Below are 18810 nucleotides of genomic sequence, written 5' to 3' on the forward strand. Positions count from 1 at the left end.
TCAACAACACTTTTTCTCTCTTTCAATTGCCTTTCTGCCTCACTTCTCCTGCATTTTTATTGCCCTCATCTATCCAAGTTATGCCATCAGCAACTACAATAGTTTTTCTAGGAAAAAACCCCATGTATTTCTAGTACATGGATCAACATCTGTTTGTTTGTTATCATTGTCTGCAAATAGATTAATTTCACCAGGGTCACTGAATTTCAGAGTTTCTTGGTAAAACTTTTGTAAACAATTGCAGCTAGAAATAGGGATTCAAGATAGCTAAAAGGGGAGCAATATTGTGAGGGGTGTTTCTTCCTGCTTTATTGCATTCTTTCTGTCATCTACTGCTGCTGCCATTTTCAAAAGAATTGTAAAAAAATGACACAACACCGGCAGATAAAATTCAAAAGGAGCACTGCACCTTAGCATTTCTCTTCATAGACTGTGTAAGGACAGAATCTTCTCAGAAGTACAGCTCTTATTATAGAAACACCAAATACAAAGGGTATGTACAGGAAAGGGTTAACAAAAACTCATAGGCAGGATCTTAACTACACTCTACATCAAACAGGACCAAGCTCCATTTAAAAAAGAATAGCTGAAATGGCACAATGCAATCCAACAGCTGCCATGAATCTTGCCCAATCCTTTATGAATAAAAAATAATTTCCAAAATTCTCCAAAAGAAAGAACTTTTACACACTGACATACCAGTGAAAAGCTTGAATTTTCTGGGTACTGGAATGCCAGTTCTTTTTCTAGGACTTGAAATATTCTATGTAATATAAAATTGCACCTCATTCATGCTGCTCTTGACATCGTTCTGAAAAGAAAGGCACTCACAACAGAATTTATGCTTTGAATGGAGAAAGAAAATAGTGCAGTAAAAAGACTTTTCACTGCTGGAGACTGACCATAGTACTCTGAACTCTACTGACATAGTAGTTTACAGTAAATTTGGATGTATCCTACTATGTGAGAGAAAATGAAGACATAGGAAACACATATGGAGACTTGAGCACTATAATCAAGATTTTATTTGAATTACTTTCCTGGAGATTTCAGATAGGTTAAACCACAGCTGCAGGAAATTTAACGTATTTTGTGTGAAATGAGTCTAGATGACTGATTCAAATGACAAAAGATCATTCCATAAGCAAAGAATCATTCCTTAATTTTAAAGATGTAAAGGAAAAGCAAGCTTTGAGATTTAACAATAAATATTCATAAATTTAATCAGATAAAGAGCCAGCTAATCTGCGCGCTTGTTATAATTAATTTCAATCATGTTATCTGGTTTTATATGGATAATATATATAAGGATCAATATTTTCCTGAAGAACTGCATTCCTTCTCAGGAATTCAGTACTTAGAACTGTTACAAAATCTTTTTGTTCCTTCATCAGTCCAAAGAGACAAATAGAAGGGTTCTAATTAAGCACCTTGTAAGAACCGAGAAACCTGTTTAGAATCCCAGAGATCTGGAAATTTAGACAATCTGATTAACCACCTGCAATAGGACTCCTGCTCCTTGCAAGTCGTGTTAATACAATGCTGAGATCCACTGTTCTCAATGTTTCAAATGTCTTTAGGAGGCTCACAGGGCACTGGAAACCTGAGCACACCAAATCAAGTTTGCATTTGTGTTAAACTGTGCAAATATATTTTTATTGGAGGAGGTCTATAGTCTCAATGAATACACTCGCATAACATTCGTCCGGTTCACTTGAGAGTACGGATCTAGATTTACTAGACAGCAGAAAGTGAAAATCTGCTGTTTAATTTTGAGAATTCATGACTATTACAAACTTCTTTTCACTTTTATACTGTCTTCAAACTCTTCCAATGTTAACAAGGACAATCCCAATTCACAATTGACAATATAAGAGCAAAATATTTCTTTGAATACAGAAGCATTATGTAAACTATATCATATTTACCTTACGTGAGAAGAAAATTAGCTTTCAGGAAGAAAATGTTCAAGTTGGACTAAATAAACTCCTGAGAGTTTTCCTGTGCTAAAATATATTAATTTCCAGTTTTTAATAATCAAGGTGAACTTACAAATTATTACTTTCAATTTTCAATCTGTCAAAACATGCTCATTGACTGGTATTACACAGTCATTGACAGAAAAATATTGATGTGATGATGAAGCTTTCAGAAGTCTTCATTGTATTAAATGTACTCAGATCCTTAGTCATGGAAGACATCAATTGAATGAAATTATTAAACATACAAATAATTCAAAATCTTTTTATACTTATTTTACAGATTAAATGACTTAAATTGTTCACTACTTACCCCTGTTCTTTGAACTTCCAAGAAAATTGCTCTTTGGAATGATTTCTCCCACACTGCCAATTCACTGCCCAGCTCTACGTTGAAATAGTGGCTCTTGCCATGTCCAACCATGACACTGAAACAATACGGCCTCTGGTCTTCAAGATCAAAGTCCTGGTGAATACCTAAATACAAGTTTGCTTGTAGCCAGCAATCATCAGCAAGCCAGAGCTGAAAGATATGTTTCAGTATGTGATTCTTCATCTGGCAAAACCAAACAATTGAAGCAACACTGTCTTCTGTAAGTGATGGGTACTTGGATATACTAAGCCATTATGTCAACAATTGTGTTGAAGAAATGTTCTAGGAGTTAAATAATTATGTCAAAGACAGCTTCTCTCTTTGCTTCTATGTCAAAGACAGCTTCTCTCTTTGCTTCTTATTTGCTTTATTCCCTATCTTTTAATCCATGCTACTCCTGCAGTTCCAAAGTACTGTCAAAATTACCTAAGGAATACATCTATAATTTAAAGGGAGTTTGTACAAATACATTGCTTACAGTGAAAAAGAAGGAAACCCCTGAATGTTTCAATACATTCCAGGAGCTGTATACCAGCTCTACAGGAGACTATAATTACTCCATTCTACTTGGATTCCAATATGTGAAACCCCAAGGAATGCAGTAATTTATCAAGCACCCCAGGGCTAATTCTAGAAATGACAAAAGGGGAATGTCCTCCAATAGCTGTCAACACTGTTCTGTAACAACAAGGAGAGTGAAACAAGATCCTGCCATCACCTTCAAGATAAAGCAGAGAAAATGTACATTAAACTTTCATAATAAAAAAATATACCTGCAATACAATGTTTTGTAAATGTAAACAAATTAATACAAGAAACTTCTCTAATATTTCAAGACTTCATTGATTAACATAAATATAGAGGAAAATAAAACTAAATTAAAAAGCTACAACTTATACATCGAAGTACTTTCACAGCTTGAATTTCCAAATTACACATATCTTTACTTTTCTGTTTTTCAGATAGAATTCTTCCCTATCCCCATTTCTCTCTGATATCATGGGGCAGAAAAGACTGAAACCCCAAAATAATTAGCAATGATTCATGGGGCATCTAGGGAGCACTACATATTGCCACAAGGGTACAAAGCACTGTGTTGTCAAAATTGGCCCTGCTACTACCTGAGGAGAAAACAGACTTGATGAAGCTCTGTTATTTTACAACACTTCTTTGCACTGTTGAAAAGGAAGTTGAACAAAATTCCTGCATATATTCTGGTGTTAAGCAGCTATGGAGTGACAGATAATTCATGTGCTTCAAGACTCAGTGCTGCATATCCTGGCTTTTAGACCACATTAGCATTTTTTTAAAATTTTCATGTGAAAATACCAGACAATACAAGAAAATAAAATGTTCTTAAGACAAATGACTTTTAAAAATGTACAGGACCACAGTAAGAGTTTGAATTATGAGGCAAGCTATAAGAATAAACACATGCAATGCAAGACATTACATTTCAAATAATCTGGCTGTTACCACCAAATGAACAGAAATATGCAAAGGCATATTATATATATGAATTTTAATCCACATATTTGTGTATTTATATTTATGTATACATACATCCAAATCTAAAATATATCAAACATTCTGTTTTAAAATTTAAGTTCCATATTGGATTGATATTTTCCCTGTTTAGCTCTTGCATCATAATAAACATAGATGAAAAGTTTACAATCAGGTGTGTAACAACAACACTTCTCCTTAAAATCCATATTTGATGGGAAGATACAAAACACACTCTCCCATAGTTTTGCACTCGTTCTAACCAGCATTTCTGAAAATTCTTAAGAACCCCCTCCCCAAATGGCAGCTTTTACAACATAAGCCTGTCATATCTAATGCAGAAACCTTAATCTCTTACAATTTTTTGGATTTGTTCTGTTTGCCTCATTGTCATTTATACCGAAGAATCAACAGAAAAGAGGTTAAGGAGTTCAATTCGAGCTTTTGCACTTTAGCTTACGTATTCATGAAGACTGGCAATTAAGCATTCATTTATTAAAATGTCAAGAACATTAAAGAGTTGAACCGTGAGTAGTTTATTTCACAACTTCTTTTTCTTAATGAAAAAGTATTGCAGAAGCTGCAGAATCCTTGAAATTACCATAATATTCCAGGAACAACTGAGTTTTAGCACTAACTTATAGGAGAAAAACCAAAACCCAAGCCACAGGAATAGCTTCCCAAAAGGCTTAATGTCTATATATTTCATTGGTGCCTGGCTTATTTATGAGCCAAAAGTAAAATTATAAAAAATATGAAAGAGAATAAATAAATGATCTGTGACAGAACATCTACTTTTTGTTGGTGTGTTAGTGATGGGAAGGACCTGAATTTGCCCATATGTTCCAAGCTGGAGACATGGTCACACAAAATAATGCCATGACTACAAGAATATGGCTCTCCTCCTGTGCCTCTGGAGCTGAACTCTAGTCCTGAACTCCAGGACTACTGTTTTCCTGGCATGGCACTGCCAAAACACTTCCTTCCCATGTCCTGAATAATCTGCATCAGAAAAAACCCCAACAAATAAAAAACCCCTAGAACACACACAAAAAAAAATAACCTACACACCTCAAACCAAAGCAAACCAAACAACCCCCAAAAAGACCAAATCAAAAACCTTAAGCACTTTTGCTTCAGTGCAGGATCTGTTACAGGTAACAGCAACAACCTGCCTTTTCCACCACATCAGTGTGTGGTCAAAGAGAAACAGCAGAGAAGTAAAGCAGCTGGTGAGAACTAAAGATGAGCTTTAATTTTTCACTGAAATACTATTTTATCTGAAAAGATAGTTTTTTTTGTCTGAAAATATCCTTCTCCTCGACAAATGGGCTCTCACAGTAGCCTTATCTCAACTGCAAAGGTTTTGTTTTTGTTGGAGAACAAAATTAATCTATCTGATGCAATTAATTTGACAATATATTCCATAAACCAATTATTTACATAAAGTGCTAATATTTTGATGCAAATCTTTAATTGGAACAAGCTAGACAGAAAACACGACTTTTTCTACTTGGGGGAAGAAAATTAATTCTATGGGAAACAAACCCAACGTGTTTCCTTTTATAAAGAAAAACACACTACAATACTTGATGCAACAATCAATACATATGATAAAACGACATAATTTTATATTTTTAATTTCTATAATGAAAATATCTTTATATGGATCAAGAATTACAGCAAGAGCATTTTTCATCATGTTTGCTTGAAAATCTGACCCACTAAGAAAAAACTAATATCATTATGCTTAACAGTGTGTCTCACTGATACTTCATACTGAAGTATCATACTCAGCTCTAATACCAAAAACTTTCTTCAATAAGAAAACATGTCAGTAACTCGTTCACTTGCAGCTTACCCCATTTTCCATATTTTCTTACACTTGCACAGCTAATGCCCTAGCAATTGCAAATAGCTTTTTATAACAACAGATGAACTATTTGAATACTAGTGATTCCTAGTTAAGATTAATTTGAGCTTATCATCAACAGGAAAAGGTTAACTTCACTAAATAAAATCACTGGAACCATTGGGAAACGTACCTTGTGAATTTTAAATAGAACCTCACAGAGGTTATAGATTTTTTCAGCTCGTACCCAATCTAGAGTGCTCACCTATAATATAAAAAAATAATTATTAACACATTTTTTATTTGAAAATCATGTTCAGATGAAAAAAAACTGAAAAGATTTCACCCATCATTATTCAACTGGATCTTTTAAATACAGGCACATCACTACATTTAGTATCCAGCATTTAGAAAGGACTGCCAAATAGTATTAAATTTTTACAGAAACAGGAATTAAAAGATGTTAAATAATTTACTTTTTCTTTTCCTAGGATGATGGAAATGTTTTTGTAATCTCTGGGGTTAGTTACATAAGCAATTTTGTTTCTCAAGATGCTAACACAGAGAACTCAGTCTCAAACATAACCATTCAGCTTCATGTCTAAATATGAAAGAAATCTTACAATCAATAGATCAAGATGTATTCCAAAATTCAGTTTTGAATTTACATGCACTAGGGAGGCAATAACTCAATATTTATTCTAAAACTAGAAAAGGACTATGTGACTGCAATATTTAAAATCAAGGAAAATATCAACTGCATGCTCAACAATATGAAAACACCTATATTTTCTTTTCTTTTGATTTCGTTACCTAATCCTGTTGACATGACAGGCTGTTAAAATCTAAATAGCAAGAATGACTGAAGATTTTACTAAAATTCTACTTAATGATATGATGTGATAATCTGATTTCTCTTAAAAACAGTACCCAGCCTACATTGTTCAAGAAAAAAGAAAAAAAGAAAAAAAGAACTCTCACATAGGAAAACTTCAATGGGAATATGTATCATTTTTGCTTATATGTTTTAGTGCAAAATCCTAGCTCTTGGGGAATGCACAGGAGTGGCTGCATAGACAGATGAAGGATTTGACTAGGTTGCACCTCAGGCTTTTGGTATATGGAAATAAGTATTTTGGTAACTTTAATAGTAACTTGAATAATTTAAAATTCTAGGGCTTATACAGCTTTGTCCTATTCCCACATCCCAACCAAAAGGAAAAAAGCAGAAAGAATAAATTAAAATAATTAACATAAAGAAAAACTTTTCTGTCAAACATTTTCAATCACAGATTCTTTTTCTCTGTGTTCACAGTAGCACATAATTCACCTTTAAAAAATTTAGTATTTCTCCTGATGATTTGCATGGAGATATCAACATGTTTTGGTTCTTTTAGAATTTATTTAATGTTTAATTTTCAAGTGTCTTAAAATTCTAAGCTGTTAAACAGAATTGTAATAACTTGATGAGATTACAAACCAGTACAACACTTACAGGACTCTAATGGGACTCCTGTTAGTTATGAAATGTAACTTCAGGGTCCTTTGGAGGAGTAATGTGAACCTGGTGTTAGTTTCCTTCTAATCTTATAATCTGAATTAATTCTTAATAATCTAATTATTAAGAACTAAATCTAATAATCTAATCTTCTCCCAACTTCTCTCAAGTTTAGATAGTTTTTTTGGATGATTAAATTTAGATATTATGAATCACTGACTGAAATGGGACTGAAGAACTCTAGAAATTCTAGCACCACATCTTTTCAGGATATAGAGGGACTCACATTCTAGGATTCTCCATTTCATCATTTCTATATCTTAACAATCAAATGGCAAACATGACTTGAACACAATACATCCACTAGAATATATAAAACAGATTACGCACTTTATTTTACTATGAGAAATGTTTCAAAAATTAAAGCTCAAAACATTACATACAGGTAATTTTAAAGCTACATGATAAAAGCACATAGTACTACTTAAACATTTTCAAATTTAAATCTGATGTCAGCTGGTTTAGAAAAGAAATGTAAAGAAATTCTAGGTACTAACTTGTCCTCCCATCCCTTTATAAAAAGGTAGCAACTTTTAAAGACATACCTTTCTATTTTTTAGGTTTCCATTTCTACTTATCTTCTTGTAAGTCCATTCAATTTTTTATTTGAGTTTTGCAATTTAATTATTATACAAATAAGAAATAACCAAAGTTTCGAAACAATTGAAACAAAGGGCTTATAAAGTTAATTCATAAAGAAATGTACATTTTAACAGGCTCACAATATAGTAAGCACTGCATGTCTTTGATTAATTTTATGTCCAGGGAAATACTTTGCACTTTGATGGCTGTTTTGAAAAGAAAATAATTAAATAATACATGATTTGGCCCATTACTGTTGATACTCCAAAGGGATATTCATGCTTCTTCAAAATAAGGTTTAGAGTAGAATGGAGGCTAGTTCATTATTTGGTCTAGAATTTTTCAAAGGGAAAGGATATTTTCCATCTCAGTTAACAGCAGGAGAACCCTTTTTTGCTCTAAGTGGCTAGACATAGAAGCATAAGCACTGATTCATTTGCTGTTTATGCCACTGGCTTTGGTGACATAGGCTATGACCTGAAACCTGTTGAGATATGAATGGACTTTCATTTGCTCATATCATTTGTTTTGATTCCTGAAGATTAATTTTAACTGTTGGGGATCTTTGCACTATAAATGATGGATGAAGGTGACACTGCTATGCCATTAAATTTACTCTGAGTACTTCAGATTTCTTCCCATTATTCCACACATCTCTTTCATCTTTTGATGCTGTGTAACCTCATATGACTTTTCCAGCAGAGGCAGGCAGTGATAATGACAACTGCTGTCACCTATATAAGCCAAGGTCTTCTTTACCTGTGTCTGTCAGAGAAAGGTTACCATACTTAGAGTGTGAAACAGTCTGAATACCACTGTGTGCAAGGTGCTCAGAACATAAAAAACATGTTGAGAGGAATTTTAAGGAGGCAAAATAAACATATTGCAAAGGAATACTAGAATCTAAACAGACAGCTGACATTATTTATAGTTTTATCAGCACTATCATAGCATGTCGAAGTTTAAAATGTTACTGTTACAGACTGCTTTACTTTTAAAACCCCACAAATAACCATACAGTCCTAGTCAAGAAGAAAACCTGGAAATAATCAGGAAAGTTCATGAAAATTGCGATATCCTTCATTTGATTTAAAGAATGCTCCAGTTTATTGCAGGTTATCCATCATCACACATGTAATAACTGGGTAACAAGTACCTAAGAAAAATGAGATACCCAAGTATATTTCTTAGTCAATAAAGTAGTTTTTCCTCATTATTTCCCCTTGGAATTGTTCTTGCAGGTATTCTATAAATTGCAATTTCTTGGCATGACAGTGTTATTATTTTTTATGAAGCATTTGACAAAACATTTCAAACAGCTCCATTCAGAATAGATGACTCAATGAGACATGCTTGCATTCATATGAATTTAGTTCAGACAGTTTCAGGAATAGCGTCAAACTGCATGAGAGTTTCAATTAGCATTCAGTAAGTTTCTACTTTAATTTGTGTTCATCTACTATATGAATTTATGACCAAGAGGAGCTGAATGTTGTTATCTACATTATTGGCAGGCCACCTCCTTAGCTAACCCAATGTAGTAATTGGTTCTGTAGACATTTAGCTACATTAATCCTTTCAGGAACATTGCAAAGCTAAGACATTTGTAAACTCACAGGTAAACACTGAGCTGATCAGAAAGATAATAAAACCAAACAGGGTTACAAAAAACAGAAATCTGAAAGTACAATTCTAAGTCTCTCATGAGAGACTAAAATAGGTATATAGAGTTACAAAAGTTCCAAGTGTTGCAGAAATACTTTTTACTTTAGCATGAGTTTCTGCAATTTCCTCATGGTTTAAAAACAGGCGTTACAGTGGAGGTCTGAAAATAAACAAACTGAAAAAACCCTAGCTTTACATAGACCAGGTGATCTTATCATCAGTTCAAAATTAAATTCCAAATATTTTTACCTTTAAATATGTGAGTTAATAATTGGCTTTTCTTTAAAAAGTTATTATTTAACATAGAGATTAAACAATGAAGTTAAATTCATTTTGACACACTGAGTAAACAATTAGCTCATAAAATTACTCTCTGTAAGAGAACTCTGGAATTATAAAATAGGTGTTGGAGTTCTGGATGCTGAGAATTTTAGACTTTCTGTGCTGACAGACTCTGACTCCCAAGAGAGCACTGCATTTGACCTGAGGCTGTGGAGAAGGCTTCCAAAACTGATTGATAGCACTGAGTTTATGGGTGTGTAGTTTGATTAGAAGTGTGTAACATCACAGGGTGTAAAACTTAAGAGTTTAAGGTTTTAGAATATAGTAATATATACAGAGAAAGATGGAGGTTTTAGGGCAGAGGCTGGTCCTTCTACTTTACCTTCTTCCTTCTTCTATATGAGTTTGGGTGGTATTTTGTAATTGGACAGAGAAGTCTGCATTGCGGACTTTGAGTGATTGGTTATTGGGTTAAAAATTAAGATAATTTAGGTGCCATTTCTTTAATTGGATAGGTTAGCCTTAAAAGACCTTGTAAGAAATGATAGTTAGCCATTTTGCACCTTGTTAGTGAAATACTGCAGAACTCACTGCCTGTGAGACTGTAACATAGATAAGAAAAAATAAACACCTAAGTCTGAACACAAAATATAATCTCAAGTGTCTTCAATCCTGACCTCAACAGAGGCAGAGAAAAGAAGCCAAGAACAGGCAATAGGCATAAAAGACTTTCATGCCTGCTCAGAGATCACCATTAAATAAAGAAATATGGCGTGAATGTAAAAGAGAATCATACTTCAAAAATCACTGAAATCAAATTAACATAACATACTCTTGGACTTTCTCTGAACACAGACTCTGATTCTAGAAGTCTCCAGAGCCCCCCAAAATATTAAAAATATTTGAATAAATGTAAAGAAAAAAAAATTGAAGTGCTGATAATATTTATTACTGGAATACAGCAAAGGCTGTATTATCTGAGAATCCAGATAATCATCCAACCTGCCTAGAAGTACTAAAAAGGTCTAAGGAGAAGATGAAATACTTATAGGTAAAGAGTAATTAATTTCACTCATCTTTTCGCTCCTTAATGGAAAAAAAACAAACACAAACCAAAAAAACCAAGAAAACCAAGAAATTTTTTTTAAAAAATTATTTTTAGTATTTAGAACTTACATGACAGCATTAAAAGTCCTGCTTGTATATTTAAAATTACACAAGAATAATTTCTATTGGTTCAGCAGTGTTTTTCAGATATTCAGTTTTTAGAAATGGATCACATTTCTAATATAGCAGTGTGTAAATGAAATCTGTAAATTTCTTAAATACAATCAGATAAGCCACTTCAGGGATGCAAAAGGACCCTTATCTGTTAATCACATGATCCTTGATATTTACTACTGCGATGAAGCCTCGACATTTCTGGAATCACCACCTGAGATATTGTAGCAATAGCATATAAATAGAATATTACTTGCCATAGTGATTTATTTCATAGTAAAGTATCCATTATTTTCCACAATTTTCTTTATTTTTGCTCATATATAACTATGTTTTCCATTCTTATGAAAATGAGCAGCTGTATTTACAATCATGCCATCTTTTACACACAATGAAATAGAAAAAAAGTGGAAATTGTACTACATCCTTTTACAAGCAGTTGTAAAATTATGGATAAAGATAAGTTTAGAATTTATAGGTCATCTGCTCTGTGCACACTATATTGATACACTGATATGCAACTGATTTAGAATATAAATAGCAATAGCAACATCTCTGAAATAAAATGTGTTAAATTTGTATCTTCTAGAGATCAAGTAAGTTGAAACATTTGTATTTTTGTGATTGAACAGTCTTTCTTTTTTAATTTTTTTCCTGCTTAAAATAGTAAAAAAAAACCAACCTCCATAGGAGCAACAGTAAGAGGAGCAGCATTGAATGTCTCTAAAAGAAGTGAAAGAGCTCTATTCACAGTTTTGTGGGGGTACTTGTGTTTCCAGCTACAGAGCTGGGACACGTGGCACAGAACCAGTGCCATGGGAGTTGTCCAGGGTCTGTCAGGGCAGGATCCCTGCCAGGCAGGTCCCAGTTCATGGTCCTGCTATGGATTAACCTTGTCACACAGCCAAATACCCACACAGCCTCTCACTAACTCCCCAGTCCCCTGCTATGGGATGGGAGAGACAATAGGAAGAGCGAAATCAAGAAAATGCATGGGGCAAGAAGACAGCAGTTTAATAAGTGATGGAAAGGGGAAGAAGTCAATTCATGCAAAGACAATCGCACACTGCTCACCCCAAGTAGAGCAACGCCTAGCCATTCTCCAATCAAAGGCTACTTTTGAAGATCACATCCTCATTTTTTATTGCTCAGCATGATGTTTCATGGTACAGGATATCCCTTTTGCTCTATGTAAATCAGCTGTCCTGGCTCTGTCCCCCCCAGGCGGTTTGCTGGGTGAGCAGAGAGAATGGAAAGGCTGCACCAGCCCTGCTCAGCATCAGCCCAAACAGGGCTGTGTTAGCTCTGCTTGAGCCCCAGGAAGAAACCACTGCCACACGGGCTGCTCTGAAGCGGTGGCCTCCCTCCCAGCAGGGCCCAGGCAGGAGCAGGGCAGCCATGGGCACTGGGCAGCCATGGGGACAGGGCCAGCCCCAGCTCAGACACCAGCCGTGTCCCTGGGAGCAGTGACAGGCTGAGGCTGCGCTGGACATGGGCCCCTGGGTGGCCCTGGCTTGTGGGACCATGGCTGGGCAGGGCAGGGCTGTGGGGCCCGAGACTGGCTCTGCTGCACTGCAGGGAAGGACATCAACAAAAGCCAGGGCTGGAGGTGGCCTCAGGAGAATGATAATCAGCTTCAAAGTGTGGCTTTAGATCCAGGTTTGAAGTCTCCAGATAGGAGGTTGCTGGAAACTGTGAATTTGGTCTTTAGTTTTTGGGGGGGTTTCCCTTGATGAGAGACATTTGGGGAATGTTAAAAGAGCAAGAAAACCGGTCAACAAGTTTTATGATTTATAGACTCTTTCACTCTTTCACATTTACTGGTGCATCATAGTATTGAGGTGGCACAACACATTGATCAAAGGGATCCCCTTGGTTCATTTTTTGAAAGTCAAGGATCCTACAAGAAAAATTTGTAAAAGGATAATAGATTCTATCAAGTAATTTCTACTACCAGTCATCCCCACTTGCCTGTTCTTAGTATATTGCTGAAAATGGAAAATGAAGTAGTTTATCCCAAATTAGTACCATATATATGTACAATTTTAATTATATCAAAAATGTGTCTTAGAAACAGGCCTGAAGACAATAATTTAACTTTAGAGAGGAATATAATTCATTTGGTGTGTTATTTATTTGTTTAATATTTCTGGATACTACATTTTAATTAAACTGTAGTAATTGTATCAAATTTTAGTTCCTTGGCTTAACATATGAAACCCCCAATTTTCAGAGGGGGAATCCCCCTGCTTTTCCCACACTGAGAACAAATGAGTGTTGTCTCATTTAAAAAAGAATACTATTGGCCATTTTAGAATGTTTGAAATTAATTGGAATCATTGGATTAATAATTTCAATCTAGAGAGGGGGAAATTTTACTCATTGCATTTCATCAAGGTTCTCAAATAACTTGAAAAGTATGCACTTCTCAATGGTGCTGCAGAGAGTACACATATAAAGGATCAGATTTTCTTTGGACCATCAGACAAAACTGGGGTACTGAGCACCTTCTGAGCAAAACTGTAGGCAAGTTGTATAATTGAAATTTCATGCTAAGTCCACATTTTATTCTTTTATCATTTGTTTAAGGCAAAGGTTTTCTGGAGAAGAAATAAAGGATTAAATGTGGTAAGTATAGGTAGTTTTTAAACATTTTTGGAATTCTACAGCTCATTTCCATTTCACCCTTCTAAATTAATTTTTAGAAAAATATTTTATAAGGCACCTGTTGTGAAACAGAATTCTTGTTATGAGGTATATAAATGATCAAAGCAAGACTTGTCCAAACTGTATGCTTAGCACTTTGATCCCTTGCTTGTGTGAAAAATCCACGAATACCATCCAATAGTATGGATGGTTTATTTCATGATGCATCTTGTCTTTCAGAAAGCAGAATAACTACCAACTCATTACATCTACAAAATACCTTAGAATAAATAAAGGAAGAAATATTAGGCCTCACCAACCAAAATAAAACCTGACCTTGACAACTTCAAAAACAAAACATACAGCAAACTTTTCAGAGGACCTTGAAAGATGCTAAATATCTACAGTTTATTGAAATTCAGTGGCATCTGTGACTTTAACTTTCATTGAAATCTCAGCTGAAAACTTTGCTTGATAAAGGAAAACCCAGACGTAACAAACAGGTTTCCATTTACAATGAAACTGATACAAAAACATCAATTTTTTTACCGGTGGACTGCTGAAAATGTAGAAGGATGAACCCTTCAGGGCCAGAAACTTGAATTTGTAGAGCTGAGATGAATCAGTTCCTTCAAGTCTCTCATTTACCCATCCCATATGTATGACCTGTAAAAGGAAATAATTGAAAATTAAAGTTCTCTTTCTCAGTGGATCATGGGTTTAGTAGCATGGGATACATCATCTACTTCACATTTGCCTTGCAACCATTTCTATATTCTTGAAGCATACAGTGCAATGCCAGTGTGTCAGAAGTCCTTGAAGAGACTTAAACTTGTAGTACAGGTAGTCTGAATCTTATCTGAAATAATCCCTGTTTTAAAAGCCACCTATGCAGGTCAAAGCAGACTCTCATTTAAACCAGCAGAAAATCTACATGTACCAAAGTAGTTCAGTAGTTCAGCAGTTTATAGAACCATAATATCTTATCTATAGCAAACTTGGACATACTGATATTTCTATTACACATACCTCTAAAAAATACCTCTAAACAAATCACTGAATTTATCTGAAATCAAACAGCTTTCACCAGGCTCATGTTTGCAACTGTTAAAGTCTTTGTCACACTTGTTGTCTTTCAGAGTTTATACATTTTCATATATGCTTTATCACATTAATGTTTTCAAAGAGTTAGGTATCAAATCCAGTAGGTAGACAATGTTAGCAGTGTTACAATGCATGCCTTTATTTTCCAGATAAATTAATGCTAAGAAAAAATGAAATGGAGAAGTAAGATTGCATGCTTCCTTTTTGAGGCAAATAGAAATTTATAACGAAATGCCATAACTAAGAATGCCATGGTATGGTAGCAGAAAATCATAAATGTCTTTACTGAAAAATAACAAAGCAAAAACATTCCAGGCTCCATTTTGCATAAATTAAGAGGAATATATTGCTCTTGAAACAGGTACTTAAATCTAGAGTGAATCACCAGTCTGAGTGTACAAGTATTGCTGAGCAGCTTGCTCATTTTCAACTAAGGCTACACTTACAGAAGGAAATGATTTACAGGGGGAAGAAATGTCAAAGCCCTCACTAATAGTATGGATGAATTTTCATACCTATATTATGAAGACCTCACAAATTGCTTTCTTATGTTGGTATTTAATTATGAATTATGTCTTTTGTCAATCAATTTATTAATAAATGAATAATAAATCAGTATGTTGAGCCAGACAATCCTTCACCATACTGTTCTTCTGAGCTCCAGGACTAACATTTTCAGGAGATCTAAAAAACTGCAAAATAAATACAGTAGCCCTTCCAGTTCTTGATTTGCTGTTCTGTAAATTGAATAATTCTCACCAAAACATTGTTTCTATAGTAGTCAGCAAAAGTGTTGAAGCAGGATATTCAGACATCACATTACTTAAAATAAAAATAAAAACTGTTGCTACTCTACTGAGATGATATTTTATTCAGTTTATCAGGGTCTTAATATCAAATCACACAGACAAAAAGAATTACATCCAATATAGTTTTAGGGGGCTTTACTTTCTTTCTACATATCTTTCCTATTGACTGGTTTATTTAATGGTCTTTTAGATTTCAGAAATGGAGGAAGAATTATTATTCAGTTCAACAAAATCTCTATGGAACAAAAGCAAACAAATGTTGCTACTTAATTACAGGCTGTCTGTGGCTTACTGGGTTACTGAGATTTTAATGTGATTTTTGTATGTGCGTGGGAATCTTAGTCCGGGATAAAAAATATTCTGGTTTTTTGATTGAAACCTGCCATTTGAAGTTTTCAGGAGAGATCACCAGGCATTATACAACAGACTGTCCCTTCTCAGCTCTGCTTTTACTACATCATACATCATTCATATATTAACTTTCTAACATGCTTTAATACACTTTCCAAAAGTTCCCGTAAGAAGAAAATGAGCAATGGCACTCATTACAAGGAGATAAAACAAGTCACTAACAAAATGTAATCCAATCATAGCAGATAAATGAAAGTTCTTATTTGCACTTATTGTTTTCCTGCAGTAATAAAGCATCTAGATGCTGCAGTGACTGGAAATTTAATGTGTTAAATTTAATAAAGCAGTCAGTTTTGTAGTAGCAGTAAATTTTGTGTATAGTATTTTAGTTAAATACTTATGAAAAGTAAGTGTTGCAAAACACTCAGGAGGGAATTGAAGAAAGAAAATCAAATAGATATCTGTGTATGACACATCAGAACAGACAGATACAGTTATGTAATTTAAGTGGGATAAGAATGTACAAGAGATGCCAGACTGACCTGCAAGTTAAGAACCAGTGTCATACCATGAGGCACACTGGAACTACAACAAATTAAGAAAGCAAAGAGAAGTACATCTTGAGGCATCTTAAATCATTTTGGGGGAGTCTTTTCCAAAACAATGGTAGATGGTATATTTTGAAGAAAACAGCTATTGGGGCAGGACTGGGGGGGGGGGGGGGGACAAGCAGTACTTACACATACATAAAGTTTAACTAAAAGCAAAATAAAAATAAAATATAAGATTGTAATGTTGTAAGTTTTGATATATTACATTACTGTTTTCCATTTTACACCAGTTGCATTCAGTTATGTCTGAATGGCTGCTATTCAAAACAAAATGCTCTAGAGATCAAAGCATACAGGAATTTAGAAATTATGACACAAGTGCTCTTTGTGCTTTAGTGAAGAACAAAATTCGTAACTCCAAGCTGGGCACAGTTTGAACACCACAAATAGCAACATATCCACACTATGCTGAAGGGAACTATGAAGATAGGCATGTACCTGAATTCATGCATCTTCCCAGGCATTGTCTACCTGGGCAAAATTTAGATTACAAGTCCTTTTGGGTAGCAATGAGAGTTTCTTCTCTTTGTTTTCTTGTTTTAACAGAAGGCTGGTAAATTGGACCTGATGTCTCTCACCTTTACTCATTACAGCCTTCTTGTTCAAGTTAGGATCCAAAGCACAAAACTCTATCTTGAAGACAGCTACAACCAGTAAATTGCCTTATGGTTATGCATTCTTATAGCAGATCAGTAGCACTATTCATGCAGCAGGAATCAAGCAAACTAAAGAAAAATGAAAACATCCTTCACAAATTTTTTTCTTGTATGTCTGCTTTGTATTTTAGCAATATTACAACAATAAGTGGAAAAATAAAGAAGAAACTATTTCAAACTATAGCTGTTTATCTCACAGAGCATCTATACCTCACAGCACTGCATATCAGCTGACTAGGGGTTAAAAAGCTCAGTGTTTTTAAGTGATTCTTCTTTTGTTAAAGTTTTTTTCAGTTGTGGATCTGAAGTGCCAGAAAAAGTCTCTGAAGCTAATCAAGGCAATTTCATTAGGAAATAAAAGCTGGCCTCCCACATAAATAAAGTAAAAAAACCAAAGAAGATCTCAATTCTATCTCTATGTGGTCTCTTTATGCTTAAAGTAATTTAGTCCTGCTTCCTTTCTACAGGTGTAAGTAGTAAAATTTTAGTCTTCAAGAACCTAACCTTTCCAGAGTAATCATTAGGATAAGGTAATTTTATTGCTCTATGTTTTATTTTTAGAAACATTTTTTCTCTTTTTTAGAAAAAAAAATAGAAAGAGAAGCGGAAGAAAAAATGGTCTTTCAAGAGTAGGTGCAGGGCTTATTGTATGCTGCAGGATGAAGTCAGGCAAACATGTCCATGGCACACCTGCAGTTGCAGTTTGGCTCTGAGGAACAATGAGAAAACCCTTCATATTTGAAAAGCTTCTTATTTAGTATTATGATTTTACAATTATACAACACAGAGCAGAAAAGAGGTTTCTGAAAAACTTATTATCCTACCCCCTCAAAAATGCAGTAGCCCTGATATGTATTTTGTTTCTAAAAAATTCTTCCTTACTGTTCTCAGGACCTCTCCTATAGTGGAGGCTGCCTATTTTCTCTCAATAATTTATTCTAGCACTTTATTTCTCATGTCCAGCATGAATCAGCCTCACTGTAATCATAATTACTGCCCTTTCTGCTAAAGACTCAAATGGTTTTCACCTTAAAGTGGAAGAATTAAAAAACTTTGTTCACAAATGGAGCAAAAATCGATGAACAAGGATATGTAGCTGGTGTAGCCATCATTCTTTGCTGCTTTTCACATGTTATTCTCTGAGCAAAAAGTTATAATTGTTGAATATTTCTTTCATACCTCTGTATTTTTCTCAATCTTTCCACAGAGGCCACAGAAAACCTCTGGTCGATACCTTTTCAGAAACGCACTGTACAAAATCAGAGGCAGTATTCTGGCCAAGGCCTTAGAAGGCTTAGCATGTTCTGCAGTAGCTGGCTTAGGTACAGCCCACAATGCCTGCCTTTCTCAAAAGCCACCATGGTTGTTCTGGCATGCAGGTGAGCAGCCAGCCTGGCCTGATGTTAAACTGACAGGTAACAGTGTGAGAAACTGCTGGACATCGCTCACAGTGTGAAGGGAGGAGTTGGCTGGAAGCTGAAGCCAACAAGGGGGTAAACATCAATAAGGGGGCAAACCAGAAGGTGAAATACACTAAAAGAAAGTGAATAATGGGTGAAGAATATCAAAAGATAATGAAAAAGGGGACTGATTTGCAGGCAGCTGTGGTGCTATC

General features: G+C 34.7%; 1 protein-coding gene across 1 annotated transcript in view; it reads right to left on the minus strand.

Moving 5' to 3' along the window:
- SNTG2 (syntrophin gamma 2) overlaps nucleotides 1–18810 on the minus strand; it is a 126508-nt gene that overhangs the window by 24211 nt on the left and 83487 nt on the right. The window contains exons 11-13 of the mRNA XM_054279336.1: nucleotides 14214–14330; nucleotides 5904–5975; nucleotides 2293–2502 (exon numbers count right to left, since the gene is read on the minus strand). Of these exons, the coding sequence (XP_054135311.1) occupies nucleotides 2293–2502; nucleotides 5904–5975; nucleotides 14214–14330 (399 nt within the window). The remainder of the gene's footprint in view (nucleotides 1–2292; nucleotides 2503–5903; nucleotides 5976–14213; nucleotides 14331–18810) is intronic.

This window comes from Melozone crissalis, unplaced genomic scaffold, assembly GCF_028551555.1.
Source record: "Melozone crissalis strain CALT ecotype California unplaced genomic scaffold, PUWL_Pcris_2 ptg000027l_1, whole genome shotgun sequence".
In the NCBI taxonomy this organism is placed as follows: Eukaryota; Metazoa; Chordata; class Aves; order Passeriformes; family Passerellidae; genus Melozone; species Melozone crissalis.